Below are 21,322 nucleotides of genomic sequence, written 5' to 3'. Positions count from 1 at the left end.
AGAAAAATTAAACATCATATATTTCTCAAGTTGTGTTTTTAGCAGTGTCTACTTTGGAAAAATTACAAGAATAACTTTATTTTCTTAATGGTTTTAAAACTGACTTCTATGCAGAGTTGAATAGTAAAATATTTCTTGCATTACAAACATTTACTAGCTAAGTTAAACGTAATGCTATCATATGTTTTTATACAAAATGATGCCAAAGAATACTGTACATAAAAAAACACAGTGAATGGTAAATTATGTTTATGTCAGTGGATATGAATGGAGAGTTTACTCACTATTTGACATATCTGTGCCATTCATATTTTAGAAATAGATTATTGGCATAAATGCCCCAACTATATTAATTTTATTGGTGACATACTCTATGATGTTGAATAAGTAATGCTTTAAAATGTTTCCAGTATTTTGGGTATGAAATGGTATCTTGCCATTTTAATGTGGATTTCCTGATTACTAATGAGAATGAATATTTTTTCATAATACTGGCCATTTGTTTTTCACTTTTAATCAAAGATCTCTTCATATCTTATGGCCATTTTGTATTGGGTTGCTCATTTTTCTTTTGATTTTTTGCAGTTGTTTTTTTGGAAATTGATATGCAAAGCAATTCAACATATATTTTTTATGAATATCTGTGTACATATGTATAGTAAAATCTAAAAATGTGTTGGCAGGATACTTCTCAACTTCAAAAAAGAAGTTATCCTTGGAGAAAAAAAGAAGTATGGGAATTTAGCTATGTGTCTAATACATTATAGCATATTATGAAGAAAGAGAGATTGATGAAAATATGGCAGAATGTTTATATATGTTAAATCATGGCAAAGAGTTCATATATGAATATGTTTTCTTTATTTTTCTATGTTGGAAATATACCATAAACATACATTTAAAATTAAGTTGAAAAGACTGGACAATGTTTTTTAATATATGAAATATGTATTTTCTGCATGAATTGAATTCAGTGGGAAGGGTATTTATGAAAAAGTTGGAAAGCAGAATTTCCATAGGTCTAGCACTGTTTTCCTCTTTTCCTGATTAACAGGTTTTTTGGCCAGAACATTTTCAAAGCATTTTCTTTTATGTTCAAGGTGCACCTGTTATCCTTGCAAATGATGCTGGGCAATCTCCTTCAATTGGTTTGCAAGGTATAATCTTGAGTGGAGCAGATGCTCCTCTCTCACCACACCTGAGACTGTCTGTCTGGCTGTGTCCTGTCTGGAATGTGTTCTGGAATGTGTTCAGTCTTTACTGGCCTCAGGGCTGGAAGCTGAGTTCATCTCCTGATGGAATCTCCTAATCCACAGCATAGCACACGTCTTCTTGCCAGTGGACAGATTGCATTGTTTAACTTAGTAATTGTTACTTAAAGGGATTACACAATCTGCATACTGAGAAGCATATATTTTACAGGGCAAATGCTGGCTGTATGCAGCACAACATATTGGCTTACTGAAGTCTGTTTGCCTCCTTTTTTATTTATTTATTTTTTTTCCCCCAAGCAGTTTACTCTTTTGTTGAAGCAAATTTTGGCAAGCTGGTTTATCAACTGAAATACTTAAACTACAAAACAACAAAGAAGACATTAATGAGGGTGTTTTAAAACACATTGTGAAACTCCTGTGTGCTCTTAGTTTTCTTAGAATGTGGGACTGTTCCTGCATCATGGTAAAATCTCTGCAACATTTTATATTTTTGGTGACAACTTTCTAATACCTAGACTTTTACTAAAAATGTTTATGTAAATAAAATAAGTAAAAAATGTGTCCTTCTTGTTTCTTTGCAATAAATTTATATTAAAAAGACCCAATGGTGATTTGTTATGGAATTTACAATTGACTATTTTCTTAAAAGTGAGCTTACTTAAAGGCTTTTTAATTATAAAGTAATACCATATAGTATATGATTTTTAAGAAAAACAAAGATGCCTCTATACTGATTTGAAAGGATAAAATAGAGTGTGAGGATCTCAGCGGTTCCTTAGATTTTTGACTTTGCTAAATATGTGATAATCTTGGAGCCTTAAATGGCAACTGGAAATGAACAAATAATTTTACCTGTCTCTTCCCCTTGATGAATGGTCTTTTGGCCTTCGTCAGGTATATTACCAAAAGTGATCAGTGCTAATCACCTACAGCACAAACTCTTCATAGAGGGAGGCCTCGCTCTTCAGGGCAGCCTAAACACTAAAGGGCTGCAGCCATACATTGGGGCTCTTCCTCACAAAATTATGTAATTTGGGGGTCCATTTTGCTTTACTTTTTTTTAAAGAGCATTTGTTTGTTTAATTTGATTAGTTACCATGTAAAGATTTATGGGAAATAGCTGTTACTGAAGAACCTGAAAAATACACCTGCCTCTATGGCATTTGGCTTAATAGAGGCAGGTCATTGAAGTATGGATTTTAAAAGCAACGTGGCTCTAGCCATGTTTTTCCTTTCTTATTATTTTAAGTTTTATTTCTTTGGTTAATCATTTTACTCCTTTTCCCTTGTTACCTCCAAAGATATGACAAAATGCAGAAATAATTGTTTTATGATTTGCAGACTTTTGTTTAAAATCTTAACATGGTTTTTAGAACATACTTGTTTTTTTTCCTGTTTTGCTTTAAAAATACAACGGATAAAGATTTAATATCTATTGAAGTTTCCCCTTCTACTCCTTATTCACACCTCTACCCCCTACCCTCCTGTGTGCACCCATACTCTCACTCTGTCCAGTGACAATATTGTTACCCACATGGTGTCCATCCTTCATTCTTGAATGTCGGTTCTGCCAGGAAATGCTTTTTTTTCTAAGGCAGATTGAACTTGATGTTTATCAAGATAGGAACCCTTTTTGCACCTTGTACGTCAGCTCAACTAACAGATTTAATGATTTTTTTTTAGTAGTCTGAACATTCTTACAAATTCTTAGTGTCATTGTCTGGCATAAAATATTATTGCCTTCACATCCATGTTTAGAATGTTGATACTATTTCTTAATTGTTCTTTTTGCAGGTGGGGTTAGAATAAAAAACTAAATCACTCTAATCAAAATGATGAGAGTGACTGTGACAGTCTTAGTGACAGAATTGCAGACTCTCAAAGGTTTAAAGGATGTTGCCTTTTTCCTTAGTAGGATCAGTGTCAAAACAATAAAGGAAGTGTACTTTATCTCAGAAAGAGTTGGAGAAGGACAGTTGGAGCAGCTGTGGTTGCAATATATGTTTTAAAAGTATAATAAGAATTCTCTGGTAGACTGCTTATTGAAGAAAAGCAGGTTATGGCTATTGAATGCTCGTGTATTTAGTTAGTTTTTGTAAATATATTATCTGGGTAAATAATATGCGCAAGTCTAACTTTAATTTATGCATTGCACTTAAGAAACAGAACTTTAAAAAAGTACGTTTGACATTTTAATTTAACCTTTTTCTAATTTTGTAGTGAGGACAAGAATATATCAAGCGAAGTCACATATTAATATAGACTTTTGAAATACTTCACTTTAGATATCAAGTTACACTGGGAAATTGTGGTTATTTTTGTACTTCTTATGAGGGAAGAACTGTTTTTCTTTTAGATCCATAAGACTTTTAAAAATAAAACTGAGTTGGTTGTTGAGCAACCAGAAACGTTTCTGAAGTGGGTGTATGTTGTCTACTGTGTTGATTAGTTCTTTCTTTTCTACATGTCTGTGTTAACTCCTTCATGAATTATGCATGGGACTGTTATACCATTTACAGTACACCCCAGCTAACAAGGGCGACTTGACCTCTTTTTCTAATGAAAACCAATTTTGATTGCTATCTTTGAGGCATGGGGGAGATGATTTACTAATTATTATAATTAATTTAGTAATATAGAGGCTAACCAATTCTGTAGTAAGTACATTATTGTTTTTCCTAAGAATAAAATTATCAAAGTTGGGTGAGGGAGCCAATAGGTTATTGTTTAGATCCTGGGAGTGTGGAGGATGATACCTTCCTATCATTTGTTTCTGAGGATACTACAGATGTTGATTGCTTGTATAATATTTCCACTTGCCTCAATTCTTTGTGCTAGGAATATCTGATAATTCTAGAGAGATAATAAGTTGCATTCAAGGAGAGGAATGTCATAAATTGTGTTGGAGCAATTAATTACCCATTTAAAAAAAAAATAACAGACCCATATCTCACACCATACCCTGAAATAAATCTACATGGTTAAAATGTAAAACAAAACATTTATAAAAGAAGAAAAATACTAGAAAGCATTTCATTTACTTTGTGTGAAAGGACTTATTAAGTAATATATAAAACCCAGAAGCATAAAAAAATGACAAATTTGGTTGCAGAGATAATTTAACTTCTGCATGACAAAATAGTACCTATACAAACTAAAAGACAAGCGACAGACTGGAAGAATATTTGCAGTGTATATCACAAAGACTTTATACTCAGACTATGCCAATGACAAGAAGAATGTCTGTTCTTCACCATACATACCTGTAAATGCCTATTAAGATAGTTTTCTCTTGGAAGCTCCTGTGAATCCAGATCAATTAATAACATAGTTTTTATGCTCTTGATCTCTTCATAAATAGGAACTTCAAAGTGATTAAACTGAATTGCATTTTAAGTGAAATTTGAAATTATGAGGTATTTGCTTCTGTATATAACTTAAACTCTGAGAAAAATTGGATAAAGAATTTGAAGAGATTGTTAACAGAAGAAATACAAATGGCTTATCTTTGATAATTGTCAGGAACACACATAATAAAACACTAATGAATATATTTCTTGCAAATCAGATTGCCAAACTAATCTAGGGCTGGCAAGATTCATTAGCAGGTATTCCCATATTTTCCTTTTGTGAGAGAAAACTGGAAGACAAGTTAGCAGTACATATCAACCTTTTTTTTTTTTTTTTTTTTTTTGAGATGTAGACTCGCTCTGTCACCCAGGCTGGAGTGCAGTGGCGCAATCTGGGCTCACTGCAAGCTCCACCTCCTGGATTCACGCCATTCTCCTGCCTCAGCCTACTGAGTAGCTGGTAGTACAGACACCAGCCACCACACCTGGCTAATTTTTTTGTATTTTTAGTGGCTCACGCCTGTAATCCCAATGCTTTGGGAGGCCGAGGCAGGCAGATCACGAGTGAGGAGATAGAGACCATCACAGTGGAACCCCGTCTCTACTAAAAACACGTACCGACATTTTAAGTGTGCATATCATTTGACCAGCCATAGCAATTCTAGTGATTCATAGTGAATATATCTTCACACATATGGACAAAGATGTAGAGTATAAATAACAGCAGTAGCTAAAAATTATTGCACATTTTCTGTTAAGTCAGGCCTGTTTCTAGTACTTTGTGGAGGTTAATACTCTCTGTCCTCCCAACAGTCCTGTATTAGTTTCTATTGATTTTCCCAATTAGTAGATGAGAGAGTCAAGGCATAGTGTTTAAGTATCTTGTCAAAGCTCTAGCATTAGTGTTGAGCCAGGAATTGAACTCAGGCATCCTGGCTTCAGAGTCTACACACCACTGTCTTTCATACTTAGGAATAACTTACAGCCATAAGAAGATTGAAGTTGACTTGTTTTTAAATTGACATGGAAATTTCTCACATCAAGATGAAAAGATACTGCAGAAAAAAACAATGCTATTTATTATATGTCTGTGTTTAGTTTTAAAAATATATGTATATCTGCTTGTATGTGTGAGTGTGTGCATGTGTACTTATATGTATATATTATGCAAATGCATTAAAAATTTGATGGATAAACACCTAACTGAAGCCAGCCATTTTTATTGGGGAAGGGAATGGAAGTAGAAGCCATAGCAAAGACTTTTCGTATTGTATTCTATATACATACACAATGTATGTCTGTATCTTGAATCCTTTATGCAATAGTATGTTCATATGCTACTTTTATACATTAAAATTATCAATGAAAGAATTGAAGGGAAAACTGATATGTTTATTCAACAGCAGTTTGTGAAGCGACTGCTTTCCCAGAGCACATAAGTGATACAATATATCTGTTGTAAGTAGATACACACATTTATATAGAACTATAAAATTTTAGAGTTTCAGAGGATTGTAGAAATTAATATAAAGCCAAGAGAGGTTCTGTGATATACAAATTGTTAATAACAGAGCCTGGATTTAGAGCCTACATTTTATAACAACCCATTTTACTGTTCCTTCTGTTATATCTTACAGGGTATTTATACAAATTTTTCCTATGATAATTTGAATTGTAAGGCTGTCTATTCTTTTCCATAAATACTTATAAATGCCTATCAAAAAATAATTTTCTCTGGGAGGCTCTTGTGAGTCCAAAACAATTAATGTCATACTTTTTATGTTCTTGATTTCATAATAAATAGGAACTTCAGACTGATGGGAAACAAACTACACTTTAAGTGAGATTTGGGAGTATGCTACTTGCTCTTCTATGTAACTTAAACTCTGAATAATTTTATTTGTAAATATAACATAGTATTATATCTAAATGATCTTATGTTTAGTATCTTGTACAAGTATAACGCAGTAGAACATAAGATGTATGACTTGCAGGAAATATATTTAAAAGCATTTATGAAAATAAAGATATGCAGAAAACCTGCTAAGTGAAGAATTGTGTTTGTTAATGCTTTTTGAGTAATAAATGTTATGTTTTACATTTTACTAGTTGTTCATTAAGAAGTGATGTAATTCTGTTCACATTTTTCATTTTATTTTGTTTTTTAACTACCAGGATGTTATTGAAAATTCTTGTGATCCACTACTTGATCTGCATATGTCTTTGGAGGAACTATATACCCAGAATCTCCTGCAAAGACAGGATGAGAATACACCTTTGGTAGACATAAGTATGGGGTCTGCTTCTGGCTTTACTATAAATGACTACACACCTGCAAATGCTATTGAACAGCAATATGAATGTGAAAACACAATAGTGTGGACTGAATCTCATTTACCAAGTGAAGTTATATCAAGTGCAGAACTTCCTTCTGTGCTACCCGATTCAGCTGGAAAGGTAATATTTTAAAGATATGGTTTGTGTTTTATGATGGGGTAGGGAATGTTGAAGGGTTATTCTGGCCATTCTCTTCATTTGGAATGAGTGCTTCTTGGCACTAAGATTTTCAGAAAGCAACCTGTGAACTTGTTTTGGTTGCAGGTTCTTGCAGAATAAAGCACAATCAATCAGAGAACGTGCGTGATGTTGAAATCACGCTCCAAAGTCTAATTTCCCTTTCCATGTGACTTTAACTTGTTTTTTCTTTCTTACAGAGCTCTGAGTACCTGCTTGAACAGAGCTCCCTGGCCTCTAATGCTGAGTGTATCATGCTTCAAAATGTATCTAAAGAATCTTTTGAAAGGACTATTAATATAGCAAAAGGCAATTCTAGCCTAGGTAAGTTTCTCATTTTCCTCATATACCTATTTCTTAACCCCCTTGACAAGGGGAAATATTGAACATGGTAAATTTCAATATTTTTTTGCTGTAGATAAGAGAACAGATGGTAGAAATTTTCCTGTAGTTTTTATGGTTTTTCTTTCTATGTCCTCATTATTTTTTCTGAAATGGTTTACAGGTTTGTTTACTTCGTAGGAGCAGAAATCCCTCATTCTCTTAATTATTTCAGAGTATTCACAAGCCTCATTTACATTCAGTAAAAGATATATGAATTGTTTGTGTATGAAACAGCAAATCAGAAAAGGAATTCTTAGAAAATGAAAACTCAGCAATTTGGAATTCTAAATTCTTTGGAAAAGTAAATTATTAGTTTCTTTGAATGAACCAGTGATGTATAAGTCAGTTTGCATTTAATTTCTTTCACTCGCTGAAAGAAAGACTAAAAAGACAACCAGGTGTACCACCACCAAAATGTAAATGTGAGTTATTCAGTAGGACTTCCCAGGTGGCAGGATTTTTGTGTCCTATTTTAACCACAAAACCCTCTGAATTGGGCAAAGAAACTTTCTGTAGAAATATCCTAATTACAATAGCTAAAACTGTGTTGAGGCAGAGCATATTTGTTCTCTCATTGAGTTATACAGTCATGTGACTCAGCCCTGTCTTTTTTGATAAATAGGGTGGTAGATGAGTTGCTTTGAGTGTCCAAATGCAGCCCAAGACTCTATGGTTAATTCAGTATCAGAGATCCTTTTCTTTCTATGAAGTAACCAACCACTACCCATTACATTGACATCTTATGGCAGGGTCTTGTTTCCTTGTTTTGAGATTTGGCAGAGGAATCCAGCAGTGCTTACTTGGTGAGTGGGATTTCAGCCTTGGTCGCCAAGATTTTGTTCCATTTGATGGTGGCGGGGTACTACCAACAGCAGCTAAACAAAGAATTGTAGCAGATAATATTTATGTTGTTGTAATATTTCTTATATACATTATGTTTAATAGGATGATACAAAGCTTGAACTGCAGAACTTTCCATAACTCATTGATTATGAGACAGATATCTAAGCCATGCTAGAATTATTTTATCGGCTAATTTAGTGTTTCTGATGCCATATCACTCAAAATATTAGTTCTGTAGGATGTTAATAGGAGTTATAAATGACTTCCAAGTTTAAAAGTTTGGAATGAGATAAATTTAAGAAGACGGGTTTCTTTTTACATCTCAATATCTTTTATACTCCATGTGCATTGTGAACCACTAAGAGATTATCAAATGTAGCATTTTTCACATTTAATTGGCCATAGAACCCATTTTTCTTGAATAATTGATAGGGCAGAGATTTTACAAAGCCTATTTGAGAACTATTATTCTAGTGTATTTACTGAACTAGCAAACATTTATTTTAATACTCTATCCACTATGCATAGACACCATAATATTATTACTGTTCTTAATGCAGGTTTAAGAGAGTAAGCTAATTGACATTTAAAATCCTAAAGGCGTTAAAATATCGTACGTGCTATGATAGATACTTATAGAGAACATTGAAGGCTTTAAAGATGGAATAACTAATCCCTGCTCTCCAAGTATGGAGAACTTTAGAATGGTTTCAGAAAAGAGGAGATGTATGATTTAGGTCTAAGAAGAGGAGATTTTTGCCACGTAGTTGAGGAATTTGAAAAAGTTGAAAGCTGCTTAGAAGTAAGGCAGAGAGATGTTAAATATTACTGAAACTGGTTCGGTATGGATGAAGTGTGGTATGATGGCCAGCAAAGTCAGAGATGGAACTAAAGGAATGATAAGTGGGAGACAGCTGCTGGATGGGTTTGTGTGCAGGACACAGAACTTCTGCTGCAGCCATGTACTGCCTTATGCTTCATGTAGGCAGCGGGAGCTAAGGGTATGAAAGTGACATGATCAGATTTGTGTTTTAAGAACATTGAGCTTAGGTTGGTGAAGCAGTTAGGAGGCTCTTGTAAGAGCCATGGTTTGGGTACATCAGATTTTGCAATCTGACTATTTGGATTGCTTACCAATTTTATTTTTTTGAGAGAGAGAGTTTCACTTTGTTGCCCAGGCTGAAGTACAGTGGCATGATCTTGGCTAACTGCAACTTCCATCTCCTGAGTTCAAGCAATTCTTGTTCCTCTCAGCCTCCTGAGTAGCTGAGATTACAGGCCTCTGCTACCACGCCCGGCTGATTTTTTGTATTTTAGTAGAGATGGGGTTTCACCATGTTGCCCAGGCTGGTCTTGAACTCCTGAGCTCAGGCAGCCCACCCATCCTGGCTTCCCAAAGTGCTAGGATTACAGGCATGAGCCACCCCACCCGGCCTGCTTACCAGTTTTTAATTAATTGTGAGAATGTTGAATTTTGTCAAAGCATTTCTTCATCTGTTGGGGAATTATATGGATTTTCTTATTTATTCTGCTAATATGTCAAGATATATTGCTTTTTTAAATTATGGTAAAATATACATAGCATAAAATTGACCGTTTTCATCATTTTTAAGAGTGCATTTCTGTGGCATTAAGTGCGTTCATGTCATTGTGCAGCCATCATCACCATCCATCTCCAGAATGTTTGTGGGTTCCCCAATTGCAATTCTGTATCCATTAAACAATTGTTCCCCATTGCTCTCTCTACCAGTCCCCTGTCAACTACCATTCATTTTTCTGTTTCTGTGAATTTGACGAAATGCTTCATGTAGGTGGAATCATACAGTATTTGTCCATATGTGATTGGGTATAATGTCTTCTAGGTTCATCCATGTTGTAACGTGTCAGAATTTCCTTTTTGAGGCTTAATAATATTCCATTGTATGTATACACTATACTTTATTCATTCATCTATCGATGGGCACTTGAGTTGCTTCCATCTTAGTTTTTAAGTTTTGATATAAAAATATACTAGGTTAACTAAGTTATTGGAAGAAAACAGTGAAAGACAGAACTGTCTTTCCTTTCTATCACATCTAGAAATCCATTTAAACTTCCCTCAACAGCTTGACTTTAAAATTAAAGTGTAAAAGAGCCCTGTCATTTGTTTAGTGAAAGTAAAACAATTGGCTGGGCATGGTGGTTCACGCCTGTAATCCCAGCACTTTGGGAAGTTAAGGCAAGTGGATCACCTGAGGTCAGGAGTTCGAGACCAGCCTGCCCAACATGACAAAACCCCGTCTCTACAGAAAATACAAAAAATTAGCTGGTCGTGATGGCGGGCACCTGTAATCCCAGCTACTCGGGAGGCTGAGGCAGGAGAATCACTTGAACCCGGGAGGCAGAGGTTGCAGTGAGCCAAGATCATGCCACTACACTCCAGCCTAGGTGATAAGAGTGAAACTTTTTCTCAAAAAAAAAAAAAAAGTAAGACATTTAAATGTGAAATTACAGCACCATTAGTTTACCATTCACACTGTAATACAAAAGTGTAAATCACAATTAGTTTAACTTTTCTGCTTCATTTCCATTATTGATATGCCCAATATGTTTATAGGGCTTTCTCCCTGGCTTTTTGATTTCCTGGGACCCAGTGAGGTTCCTCTGGCATTTTGGAGTTAAAATTTACTGCATGCCAAGGCAAGAACATTACTCTATTATCTCATTTGACAGGAGATGCTCAATGTTCAGATTTCTATAGCACTTCGAATAACTAAATGTAAAGGAATCTTGAAAAATCTGTGTAAATATTAAAATAAAGCATTCAATTAAGCTTTAGTGTAGGAAGGTGTTGGCTGTATAACTTGAAGTAACAAAAAGTGTGATAAATAGTATTTTAGGCAGTCTAAATAGAGGCTGGGTTCGTGCTGGTGGAAAAGTATATTATGAAGGGGTCTATCAGTGAGCTCATTTTCTTAGATTCATAGTCTCCCCTTAATCAGCTATAAGCAGTTGTTTGCAGTTTTAGCTTTGTGGATAATTTGTTTCTTTGTCTTGTGATAACCAGAAGTTTTAATAAATGGCAGGTTTCTGTAAATCTGTCATAATCCATTGTTTTGATTTCATGAATCATTTGGGTTTTTGAATTTTGTTAAAATTAGAATGCAAATGTTGTATACAGAAATACAGATACATTAATAAATGTACACATGCATATAGTGACCTTTAAAAAATTCTAATCTTGATGCTTTTTCTTAAGTCTGTGGTCCCTTGGTTAATGATGTGGTGTTTGGACTTGAAGGTAAAAAACAAGGTTCTTCAGGGGAAAAGAAAGGAAGTCTTATCTTCCCTTCACTGATTAGATACAGAAACAGAGACAGACTCAGGAATTTCTCTGAAATTACTCAACCTTTAAAGAGGTAGAATCAGAACTCAAACCTGTCTGTCTCTGATTTTCACATACACCGTACAATACATTCAATACTTGAGTTACCCAAGGGCACATTATGATTGTTGTAATAACAAGCTTCATTATGAAGCTGAATTAATATTTATATTTAGTCTTTAGGGAGCAATGTAACCTTGGTGTGGGAGAGAGATGCATTTTAAACATATTTTATGGGTTTTGTTTTGTGACTAAATTTTGTTGTACACTTTGTATCAGGTATTTTGAAAGTTACTATACATATGTGTTTCTCACTTAATTCTTTAAACAACCATAAGAGCAAATGTCATCCCTTTTTAGAGATAAGTAAACTGAGGCTCTGTGTGAGGTTAAGTCAGTTGCCCAAGCTTGTGCTGATTGAAAGTGGTGGAATAATTCAGATTCGTAACTGGTTCTCTATTTCCAAAGCACACGATTTGGGATTTGGGATACTCTTTCATACTTCTTCCACGAATAAAATGGAAAGATCTTAGAAGTTACAACCAAAGCCGGGCGCGGTGGCTCAAGCCTGTAATCCCAGCACTTTGGGAGGCCGAGACGGGCGGATCACGAGGTCAGGAGATCGAGACCATCCTGGCAACATGGTGAAACCCCGTCTCTACTAAAAAAAAATACAAAAAACTAGCTGGGCGAGGTGGCGGGCGCCTGTAGTCCCAGCTACTCGGGAGGCTGAGGCAGGAGAACGGCGTAAACCCGGGAGGCGGAGCTTGCAGTGAGCTGAGATCCGGCCACTGCACTCCAACCCGGGCGACAGAGCGAGACTCTGTCTCAAAAAAAAAAAAAAAAAAAAAAAAAAAGAAGTTACAACCAAAATCTAGTTATTGGAGATTACCTCCAAGTTATTGAACCTTGAAAATTGTCGTTTGGTGAAAGGAAAGTATAAACTCAGCTAACTGATGTTGACCTCCTGGTTTACATGGTTGATGTGACCTGACAGCATAATTGCTGAGAGTCATGAGTTAAATATGCTATTAAAAGTGAATTCAGAGATCATGTCGGCCATAGCTCATGACAGGTTTCATGTCTGTGTCTTGCCTTATTGTAGTCTGCATGATGCTAATGAGAAAAAGACAATGAGTTAGATTCCCAGTGAGATCCACTGAGTTAAATTTTACTTTGTGCTGACACATTTTTATTTTACCAAAGTACAGTTGTATTGTGGATATTGCTGGGAAGGCTGGCTTTAACAGTACAAAATAGAGTACCTTTTGAAAAATTTCAGATCCAGCCTTTTTTCTCTCCTAAATGATATCTTATTTTTTTATGGTAAGCAGAGGTGTATTCTTAACAATACACTTGAAAATCGTTAGTATGAGTCTTAACAGAATGTTTTAAGTACATTTAAAAATGTTTTATTTCTATCAGAAAAAAATAAGTAGGAGCCTGGATTGCCCATATCCACATATGAAATGTTAGGCTAGAAACATAATCAGAATCATTTTTTAAAATGTTTGAAATATCATATCTGATTTGGTATGAGTAGAATTAATATTTGGAAAGACATCATTTTTTTAAATATATGAAAACCTAAAAAGGAATTTGTGACATCTGTCAAAGAAAAGTTTTTATAAATACCCTGGTAGCTTTATATCTCTCCATAGCTTGTTTAATTATATAATTTTGTTTTGGAAGAAACTTTCAACACTTCATTTTAAGTGAACTTACATTATTTTTGCAAAGTTTCAAATATAATTTTTAAGATTTTATATTTTTCAACGAATAGAGTGAGGAGGGAACATTAATTCAGATAGAGTCTGTTGAGAAGGACTTTTTGAGGAACTGATATTGAAGAGTGAGAGGAAGTTAGCTATGCAAGAGGTGCCGAAGGAAGGTGTCAGGCAAAGACTTCAAAATGGACAGAGATGAGATGTATTTGTTGCCAGAACTCAGGGAACCAAGAAGGACATAACACAGTGCAAGGATTCACACTGCAAAGGCCAGTGTACCCCTGGCCTGTAGACTGTGCTGAGCAAGTGTGTTGTGTGTTACTATAACAGGAAACCATTGAAGAGTTGCAACCAAGGGACTGATAGTATATTACTTGTCTTTTTTTGTAATGGCCTCTCTGTCTTCTGAGAGAAGTATGCATTGGAGGAGATAATCATGGAAGGCAGGTGACCAGTTAGGAAGGAGGCTTTTGCAAAAAGTCAGGCAAGAGAAGGTGTTGGCTTAGTCTAGAGTTAGTATCTAAATGGAAAAAGGTAGGTAAATGGATTCAAGATAAATTTTGAGGATAGAAATGACAGGATTTGGTGTTGGATTAAATACAGGGGATAAGAGAGAGGTATGCATCAAGAAAGACCCCAATATTTCTACTTTGAATAATGGAGAGTAGTGTGGTAGTGCAATTTACCTAAAAAGGGAAGAAAAATGGTGAAATAAAGTGAGATGAAAAATTGCAGGTTCAATTTTATACATGCTAAGATTGCATTTTCTGTGAGATATCCAGGGGACATGAAAAGAGAGCAATTTAATATCCAAATTAGAAGCTTATTGATGTTCAAAAATAAAATGGAAATAGATTAAGATTAAGTTCACATAAATTCATTTCAACAAACTACTATGCTTTCGGACACCACTGTGATAGGCTCCAAGTATGAAGACTTCAATACAGGCTTCTTGATGTTAGGAATTCTGTGCTATGCTTTTATCCTAAGCAACCAACATAGTACTTGGCACATATTAGCCATATAGTAAATAGATCTTGAATGAACAAGTGATAAAGAAATAAGGTAATAGCACATAATTGCTTAATTTATAGAATGAATTTTCCTTTTGTAGTCCTTTTATTCTCTTTTATGTGTAAGAGATGATCTAATATTGTAAAACTGATTTGATGCTATCATAGTACTTTCCCTGAGAGACCTTTCTATTCAAGGGGTCAGCACATCACACGGTCTAAATTACATTCATTCCACAATGTAGACCTGTTTGATTTATAATGTATTGACTATATACAATTTCACAAACATTTACAAATTTACTTAAAAATATTTTTTTTAGAAACACTTTTTAATATTTTTTGTTAGAAACATTTTTCCTGTTTTTGCTGTGCTTTTTATTGACTAAAATGTTACTCGTATTTTTTTAATATATAAATCATAGAAATTATTAAATTCAAATTAAAATGAATTGGAAAATCATGTATTTAATTATATTTGCATTTCTCTTTTCCTGCAGGAATGACAGTTAGTGCTAATAAATCATGTATTTAATTATATTTGCATTTCTCTTTTCCTGCAGGAATGACAGTTAGTGCTAATAAAGATGGCTTGGGGATGATTGTTCGAAGCATTATTCATGGAGGTGCCATTAGTCGAGATGGCCGGATTGCCGTTGGGGACTGCATCTTGTCCATTAATGAAGAGTCTACCATCAGTGTAACCAATGCCCAGGCACGAGCTATGTTGAGAAGACATTCTCTCATTGGCCCTGACATAAAGTAAGTATCATTTGGAGCCCAGTTTGGCTTGGGAAATTCAGGAATTTCAATTAATCAGAATTCTTTTTCAGTATACACTTCTGTTTGAGATACAAGCGTTTTCACATTTTTTTAAACATAAATCACTCAAGAAATTGACTATTTTTGAGTAGTTCTCGATTGTAAGTATAGTTTCTTGGAGACTATAGCAATATTAAAAATTTGGAAACATTGCTTTGTATTTTTAATTATACTTCTCCAGTGATTTCTACAACAACCATAGAAGTTGGGGATGCAATGATTCTCACAGAGCAAGAGGGCCCACTTTTAGGATCTTGGAAAGATGTTTGGATTGGCTCCATTATAAGGAATTGTACCCTACCTAATTGACCTGTGTGAATCCTAGAACTAAGACAGTTCTTTAAGGGCCATGCATGCAAAAGACAAGATAAAACAGTGTCCATCTGACCCAAAACTTACCCTTTCTTGAGCTACCTCATGACCCCAGGGGATAGACCAATATATTGGTATGGTCTTTTAGTAGGTCATGGAGGATATTTTGTCAGGAAGTGCTTAAAATTTCCGGTAATCCCATAATGTACGAAAAGCACATCATATATGTGGTTTGGTTTTTAAGTCACTAAACATTCCTCAAGCCAACATAAAAATCGGCTCATTACTTTATTGTGACACTTCATCAATGTGACGTTTTCCTCTAGCATTAATCTTTGAATATTTGTTTTTAATGTATGAGGGATAAAATCATAAAATAAGAGCTCAGGGAAAGATTGTTTACCTAAAATCGATGTTATGATTACTAGTATGGGGGACTTTTTTGTATTAATGTTATTTTACTGACTACATTCTCTATTACCAGTCCTTTTGCAAAGTATGTATTGGTAGGTCTTAGGTAACAAAAGCTGTACAGACTGTTTTTCATTCTGTGGTCAATAAAAAGGAGAAAAGTATATACCATTTGGAACAGATTCCTCTGTCTTATATAAAAGAAGTATTATTTTTAGGCAAAATCTTCACTAATGGGCTTTCATGTTTTTGTATGCTTTTTTGACTTTTATTTACAGTTGAACAGGTCATCAGATCATGTTACTGTTCCTTAATTGCCTTATAATAATTGGAGTACAAGTGAACCTCATTAAAAATGTCAGTCCTTTTATCATAAGAAAAGAGAAACTTCACGTGTTTTCCTTACCACTTATGGCCAGTGTTCCATGGCATAGATCACATGGAGACTATGTATTTATTGCAGGGGTTTTAGTTTACGTGGATTAGATATAGTATAAAATGCAGACGACCTAGTAACCATTCATCTGATTTATTGTGCCATGATGTACATTTATGCTGTGTGTGCTGATACTGCTCTGCTGCCCACTTTTTGGCATTCTGATCACCAGAATTAGTACTTGGTACTAGCCCTACCCCTCAGTTCTAATGTACTGCAGAACTTTAAGAGTGGTTAAAAAATAAGACGATTGTGACACCAGTTTAGCAGAAGTCATGCATCTGGTCAACTCTAGAAAACTTTTGAGGTACATTTTCAGTCTCAAAGTCTTTTTTCCCCTTTCCTCATTTTTTTGTTTTGTGTTTCCGTTTCCCCTCTCCCACTGATTCAGCAGAATTTACCCTGTCATGTGGGCAGAAGCTTTATTATGACTATCAAAGGTATCTAGAGAGCTAGCTTCCTAAGTACTTGCTTTAGGATCTCAGGAGGCAAAATGTACTATAGAACCTTAAATTATTTTAAAAAGAAGAAAAATCATACAACCTTCCCTCCTCTGGAAATCAATCATCCATTCATTCATTCATTCTTTCTCTCATATAGGTAAACACACATGCAGACATTCAAAACACATTGATTTCTTCTCACATGCCTTAAAGATGCTGTGATTCAAATGGTCATAGCTTAACTCATTGAGTAATGATAAAAATAAACTAAAATCATCCTTACATAATCCTTTTTCAGAAACAAAAATATGTTAGATTTTAAAACACGAAGAGCCATTTAGGTTGACCAGGGCTGAGCAGCATGTTCTGTGCATTTTGCATGAAGTGTTTTTGGCCCTGTCCCTCTCTTACCACTTGTTTCGTGAAGCAAAAGGTTTAGAATTACCTTGAAAGCAATGTGAATAATCTTCCCAAAAGGAACATTTAGTCCTTCCATTACTCTGAATGGAACCATAACATTGCCTCTGGCCCATTAAGCTTTGTGCTCATTACCTGGATCTAGGCTCCATCCACATCTCTTTCTCATTATTTTTCTTTGTGAACCTAGCTTAATCTGGGTGGTGGTGGAGGGGTGTATTGTAGGGACTTTAAAAAAAGAGACTGTGGTTCAGTTACATAACTGATTGGTTTTTAGGGAAAGCATTGCTTGTTGAGACAATGCACTGGATTTCTTTTTTGCCGTTTACGATAGATAGCTAGGAACTTTTGTGTGTGTGTGTTCATGCATGCATGGGTAGATAATTTGAGTTTCAAGAGTTCAAGAACAGCCAGTTTAAGATCCAGGTTTCATTATTTTCTATGGAAAACCAGATGCGAAGCCTCACCAGAATGCATTCTGTTTCACTTCTCACTCCACCTTGCCAGGAGCTCTTATATTTCTGTAATAATAGCCAGGGTTTTGTGCTTAGCAGCAGCTGCTTATAACATCTGCCAGATAATTACTGAGCTGAATCAGAATTCACCTGCCTTAACCTAAAGTGTGGGATGAATTCCTGATCAAGGAATAAAAGATTGATTGCAGTTACATTTTTTCATGCTTGTTAATAATCACTGCTATAGACACTAGTAAAGAGCAGATGCTTTTCTGGGGGAGGTGTAGATGGGAGGGAAGTGGAAAGGGGAAAAAAAAAACAACCAGGAGCACCCACTTTTAACTACATATGTATGCATCTCACATTCAGCACAAGACATTGACATTTGTTAACACCATTGTAAAAAGATGCCGCAGCGTATGCTTCACATTCTAGATTTTCTGCAGCACCTGCTGACGATCGAGCCCCCTTTTATGTGTGAGTATCAGTGATTCAAAAGCTCATTATGGCTGTGTGTTACAACTTGTCTGTGAAAACAATTTTGTGCTTTTGTAATGTCCCAATGCAAGGATAGATCCAGATATGGATTTCGTATATACATTTTGGATTGTTTTCTTTGTTTAAATAAGAACATAAAATCCAACAGAGCTATGAGATTGTTACGTTTTCACATTGTACTGATGATTGTGAACTCTTGAAAATCATATTTTCCAATTATGAAGCTTTCAAGCTCCTTTGTAAGGGAACGATCCTGTCTGCACATGCAGGAATAGTCTCTGCATTAATAGCCATATCACATTTCAGCATCACTAATGGTATTCTTTTTTCTTCTAGTCCATGTGTAACCAAAAGTTAGTCCATGTGTAACCAAAAGTTAGTTTGAATTTTTAATTCAACTCTCAAATAAGCATTTTCAGTGTGTTTTTGCATCTCATAATTTAGCTTTGGCATTTTTGCTGGCCATTCGGAGGTTTTGTATGATCCTGTAACCAGGCTTGTGGTAGCATGGCTCTGCATGTTCTGTTGCATTGTGGGATGCTTGTTCTGGTGGCCTCACTCTGTAGTGGCTAAATAGTTAGGAAAACTGCCGTCTCTACTCTTTCTCACTACTACGCAAAGTATCAGAAAAATATTTGTAAATGGCTCCGCTCCTCAAAAGAAAAGACAACTTTGAACAAATATAAAGAAAAACTCATTTTTAACATTGTTTGGGAAGAAACATCTTTACCTTCTTTCTCAAACCAATAAAAAAATTAAAGACTTTGTACTGATTGCTATTATTTTTGCTATTCTATCCTGCCTTTTTTCCCTGACCTTTTCCTGGCTTTTTAAACTTATGTTTTATTTATATGAGTTTTACTGAATCTTCAGGAATAATACCAGTCTTCTTCAATAGCCTTTTCACATTTTAGGTTTCATGTTTATCTTTATTTTATTTTTTCATTGTTTAAAATATAATCAGACTTCTGTCCTGACATAATGTATTGTTTGAAGGGATAAAAGCAAATTTGCTATTCAATATATTTTTGTAGCATCTTAGAGAAGGTGTCTTTATAGATGAATAAATTAAATAGGGCCAGAATTAGAATGCAACTTTTTCAGCCAGCCTAGTCTTAAATCCATTGATCTGTACTTTCTGCTTCATTTTTTGACCTTTGAGGTAAAAGTGTCATGAAGAGATTCCCAAAGGCTCCATGTATTCTGCCCGAGTGATCAGTATGACCAGGAGAGCTGATGACCTGTGAGAGCACTCACTTCTATTTGGATTGTGCTTCTCAGCTTACAGTAGCATCACGAAAGTGGCATCCTTTTTGTGGTAGAGGGTATGGAGGTTCAGCAGTGGTGATTTACCCCATGACACTGTATGGTAGCAGAACTGTGTCTTCCGACTCCAAACCCAAGTGACCTCACACTTTGAAGTAAATGAGTGAATGCTTTCTATAGAATAACCAATATGTTTGAAATTATGTATACTACTCATTCAGTAAATTATGACACGGGTATAATTTTTTATTTCATTATAACATAAAAGACAATCTTTTTACCTTTGCCCTCCAGTGCTGAGGTTTTGTATACTTATTATTTTAACAGATAAATTATGGACAGATGATTTACTACCTCTTTGTGATTTCTAATTTTTAGTTGCACAAACATGCTGTATTGAGTTCAGATACAGTATTTCTCTTATGTTACTATTCATTAACTTGAAGATCTTGAAACAGCTTGCTTTAAAAAGTGTGTCCACTATGTAAGAAGCCTTACAGGAAAGCAGTAAACTTGAATTTTTATGTATCAGTTTCTGAACATTACAGCAAGAGTCAGCATTTGGCTCAGTGTCTTCCACATAATAGGCGTTCAGTCAGTACTTGTTGAATTAGTAGATGGCCATTCACGTGTAAATAGTAGACTTTTCTTTGAGACCAGAGTGAATTTTTAAAAATTGCTACAAATTAGTAAGTCTTTCCATAAACTCATATGGTTTAGTCTCATACTTCAGACTTGAGAGTTCATAACTTAATAGAGCTAACATAATTGTTGATAATGCTTGTTAATCTCTAGAATTAATTATGTATTATAGAAAGATGCAAATTAATTTGTGATATTCAGTATTTTAATAGAGTATACCTAATTTGTTTCTGCTAGAGATCCCAGAAATCTTTGGGCAAAATTAATGCTATTACTGACAATTGTTATTCTAGGGATTTGTAGATCTTCCTAATATTAAAAAAATTGTTGTTAGCCTTTTCATTTTACAATATAAATGATTGTTTTCCTTCCCTGCCTGTTGATTGGTAAACACACAGTGAATCAGCAGCATTTAAAAACTTAGTTTCTGTTGTTATTCTTCCCTATAGAATACTCTATCCTATTGAAGTTTGGATTCTCTGCTGAATATACTGATTAAATGAACTGTGTGAAAAAGTAGGGAGAAAAGGACAATATGATTTGTTTCCTTTATTTTAGAAGCTTTTCCTAACAGGCAAAATATTATTTCCCTTCACTTCCATGGATTCTGGTTTCTTCCAGAATTACTTATGTGCCTGCAGAACATTTGGAAGAGTTCAAAATAAGCTTGGGACAACAATCTGGAAAAATAATGGCATTGGATATTTTTTCTTCATACACTGGCAGGTAAGTGAAACATTAAATCAAATGCGATGAATGATACAGCAAGTTGTAGAGAATTTGGAATTCAGAGTCGGGGAGGACTAGAGCAAAGAAAAGGTCTGAATCCTTTTCTTCTTCCCTTTCTTTCAGTTATATAAGCAATTATTATATAGTATGGAAAATTTGAGAAACAGATATTCAAATTAATAAATTAATATTTAATTCTACTACACAATGTATCACTTTTAACATGTTGATTTTTGATAATTTGTCCCAAAGGAGTATTATTTCATTAATTTCTTAGAACCTAAGAAATTGTATGATGTTTCTTATTCTTTCATAAATATTATCAAATTTCTTCAGAAATGTTATTTATTCTTTTATTAACAAGCATACAAATTCAGAAACTTCTTTTTGTTTTTTTCAGACAGGGCCTCACTCTGTTTCTCAGGCTAGAGTACAGTTATGCCATTACAGTTCATTGCAGCCTCTACCTGCTGGGTTCATGG

General features: G+C 34.7%; 1 protein-coding gene across 18 annotated transcripts in view; it reads left to right on the top strand.

Annotated features, from left to right (window-relative positions):
• MPDZ (multiple PDZ domain crumbs cell polarity complex component) overlaps window positions 1-21,322 on the top strand; it is a 182,703-nt gene that overhangs the window by 99,523 nt on the left and 61,858 nt on the right. For 9 of the 18 annotated variants that reach the window (XM_037998405.2, XM_007969229.3, XM_037998410.2 and 6 more), the window contains 5 exons: window positions 1,101-1,157; window positions 6,740-7,021; window positions 7,279-7,402; window positions 14,973-15,171; window positions 20,733-20,837. In XM_037998405.2, the coding sequence (XP_037854333.2) occupies window positions 1,101-1,157; window positions 6,740-7,021; window positions 7,279-7,402; window positions 14,973-15,171; window positions 20,733-20,837 (767 nt within the window). The remainder of the gene's footprint in view (window positions 1-1,100; window positions 1,158-6,739; window positions 7,022-7,278; window positions 7,403-14,972; window positions 15,172-20,732; window positions 20,838-21,322) is intronic. The other 9 variants (XM_037998407.2, XM_037998417.2, XM_037998415.2 and 6 more) reach the window with 1 other exon arrangement.

Source organism: Chlorocebus sabaeus, chromosome 12, assembly GCF_047675955.1.
Source record: "Chlorocebus sabaeus isolate Y175 chromosome 12, mChlSab1.0.hap1, whole genome shotgun sequence".
NCBI classification, from domain to species: domain Eukaryota; kingdom Metazoa; phylum Chordata; class Mammalia; order Primates; family Cercopithecidae; genus Chlorocebus; species Chlorocebus sabaeus.
Note: the sequence above shows the minus strand (reverse complement) of the source record. Positions and strands in the feature narration are given on the sequence as shown.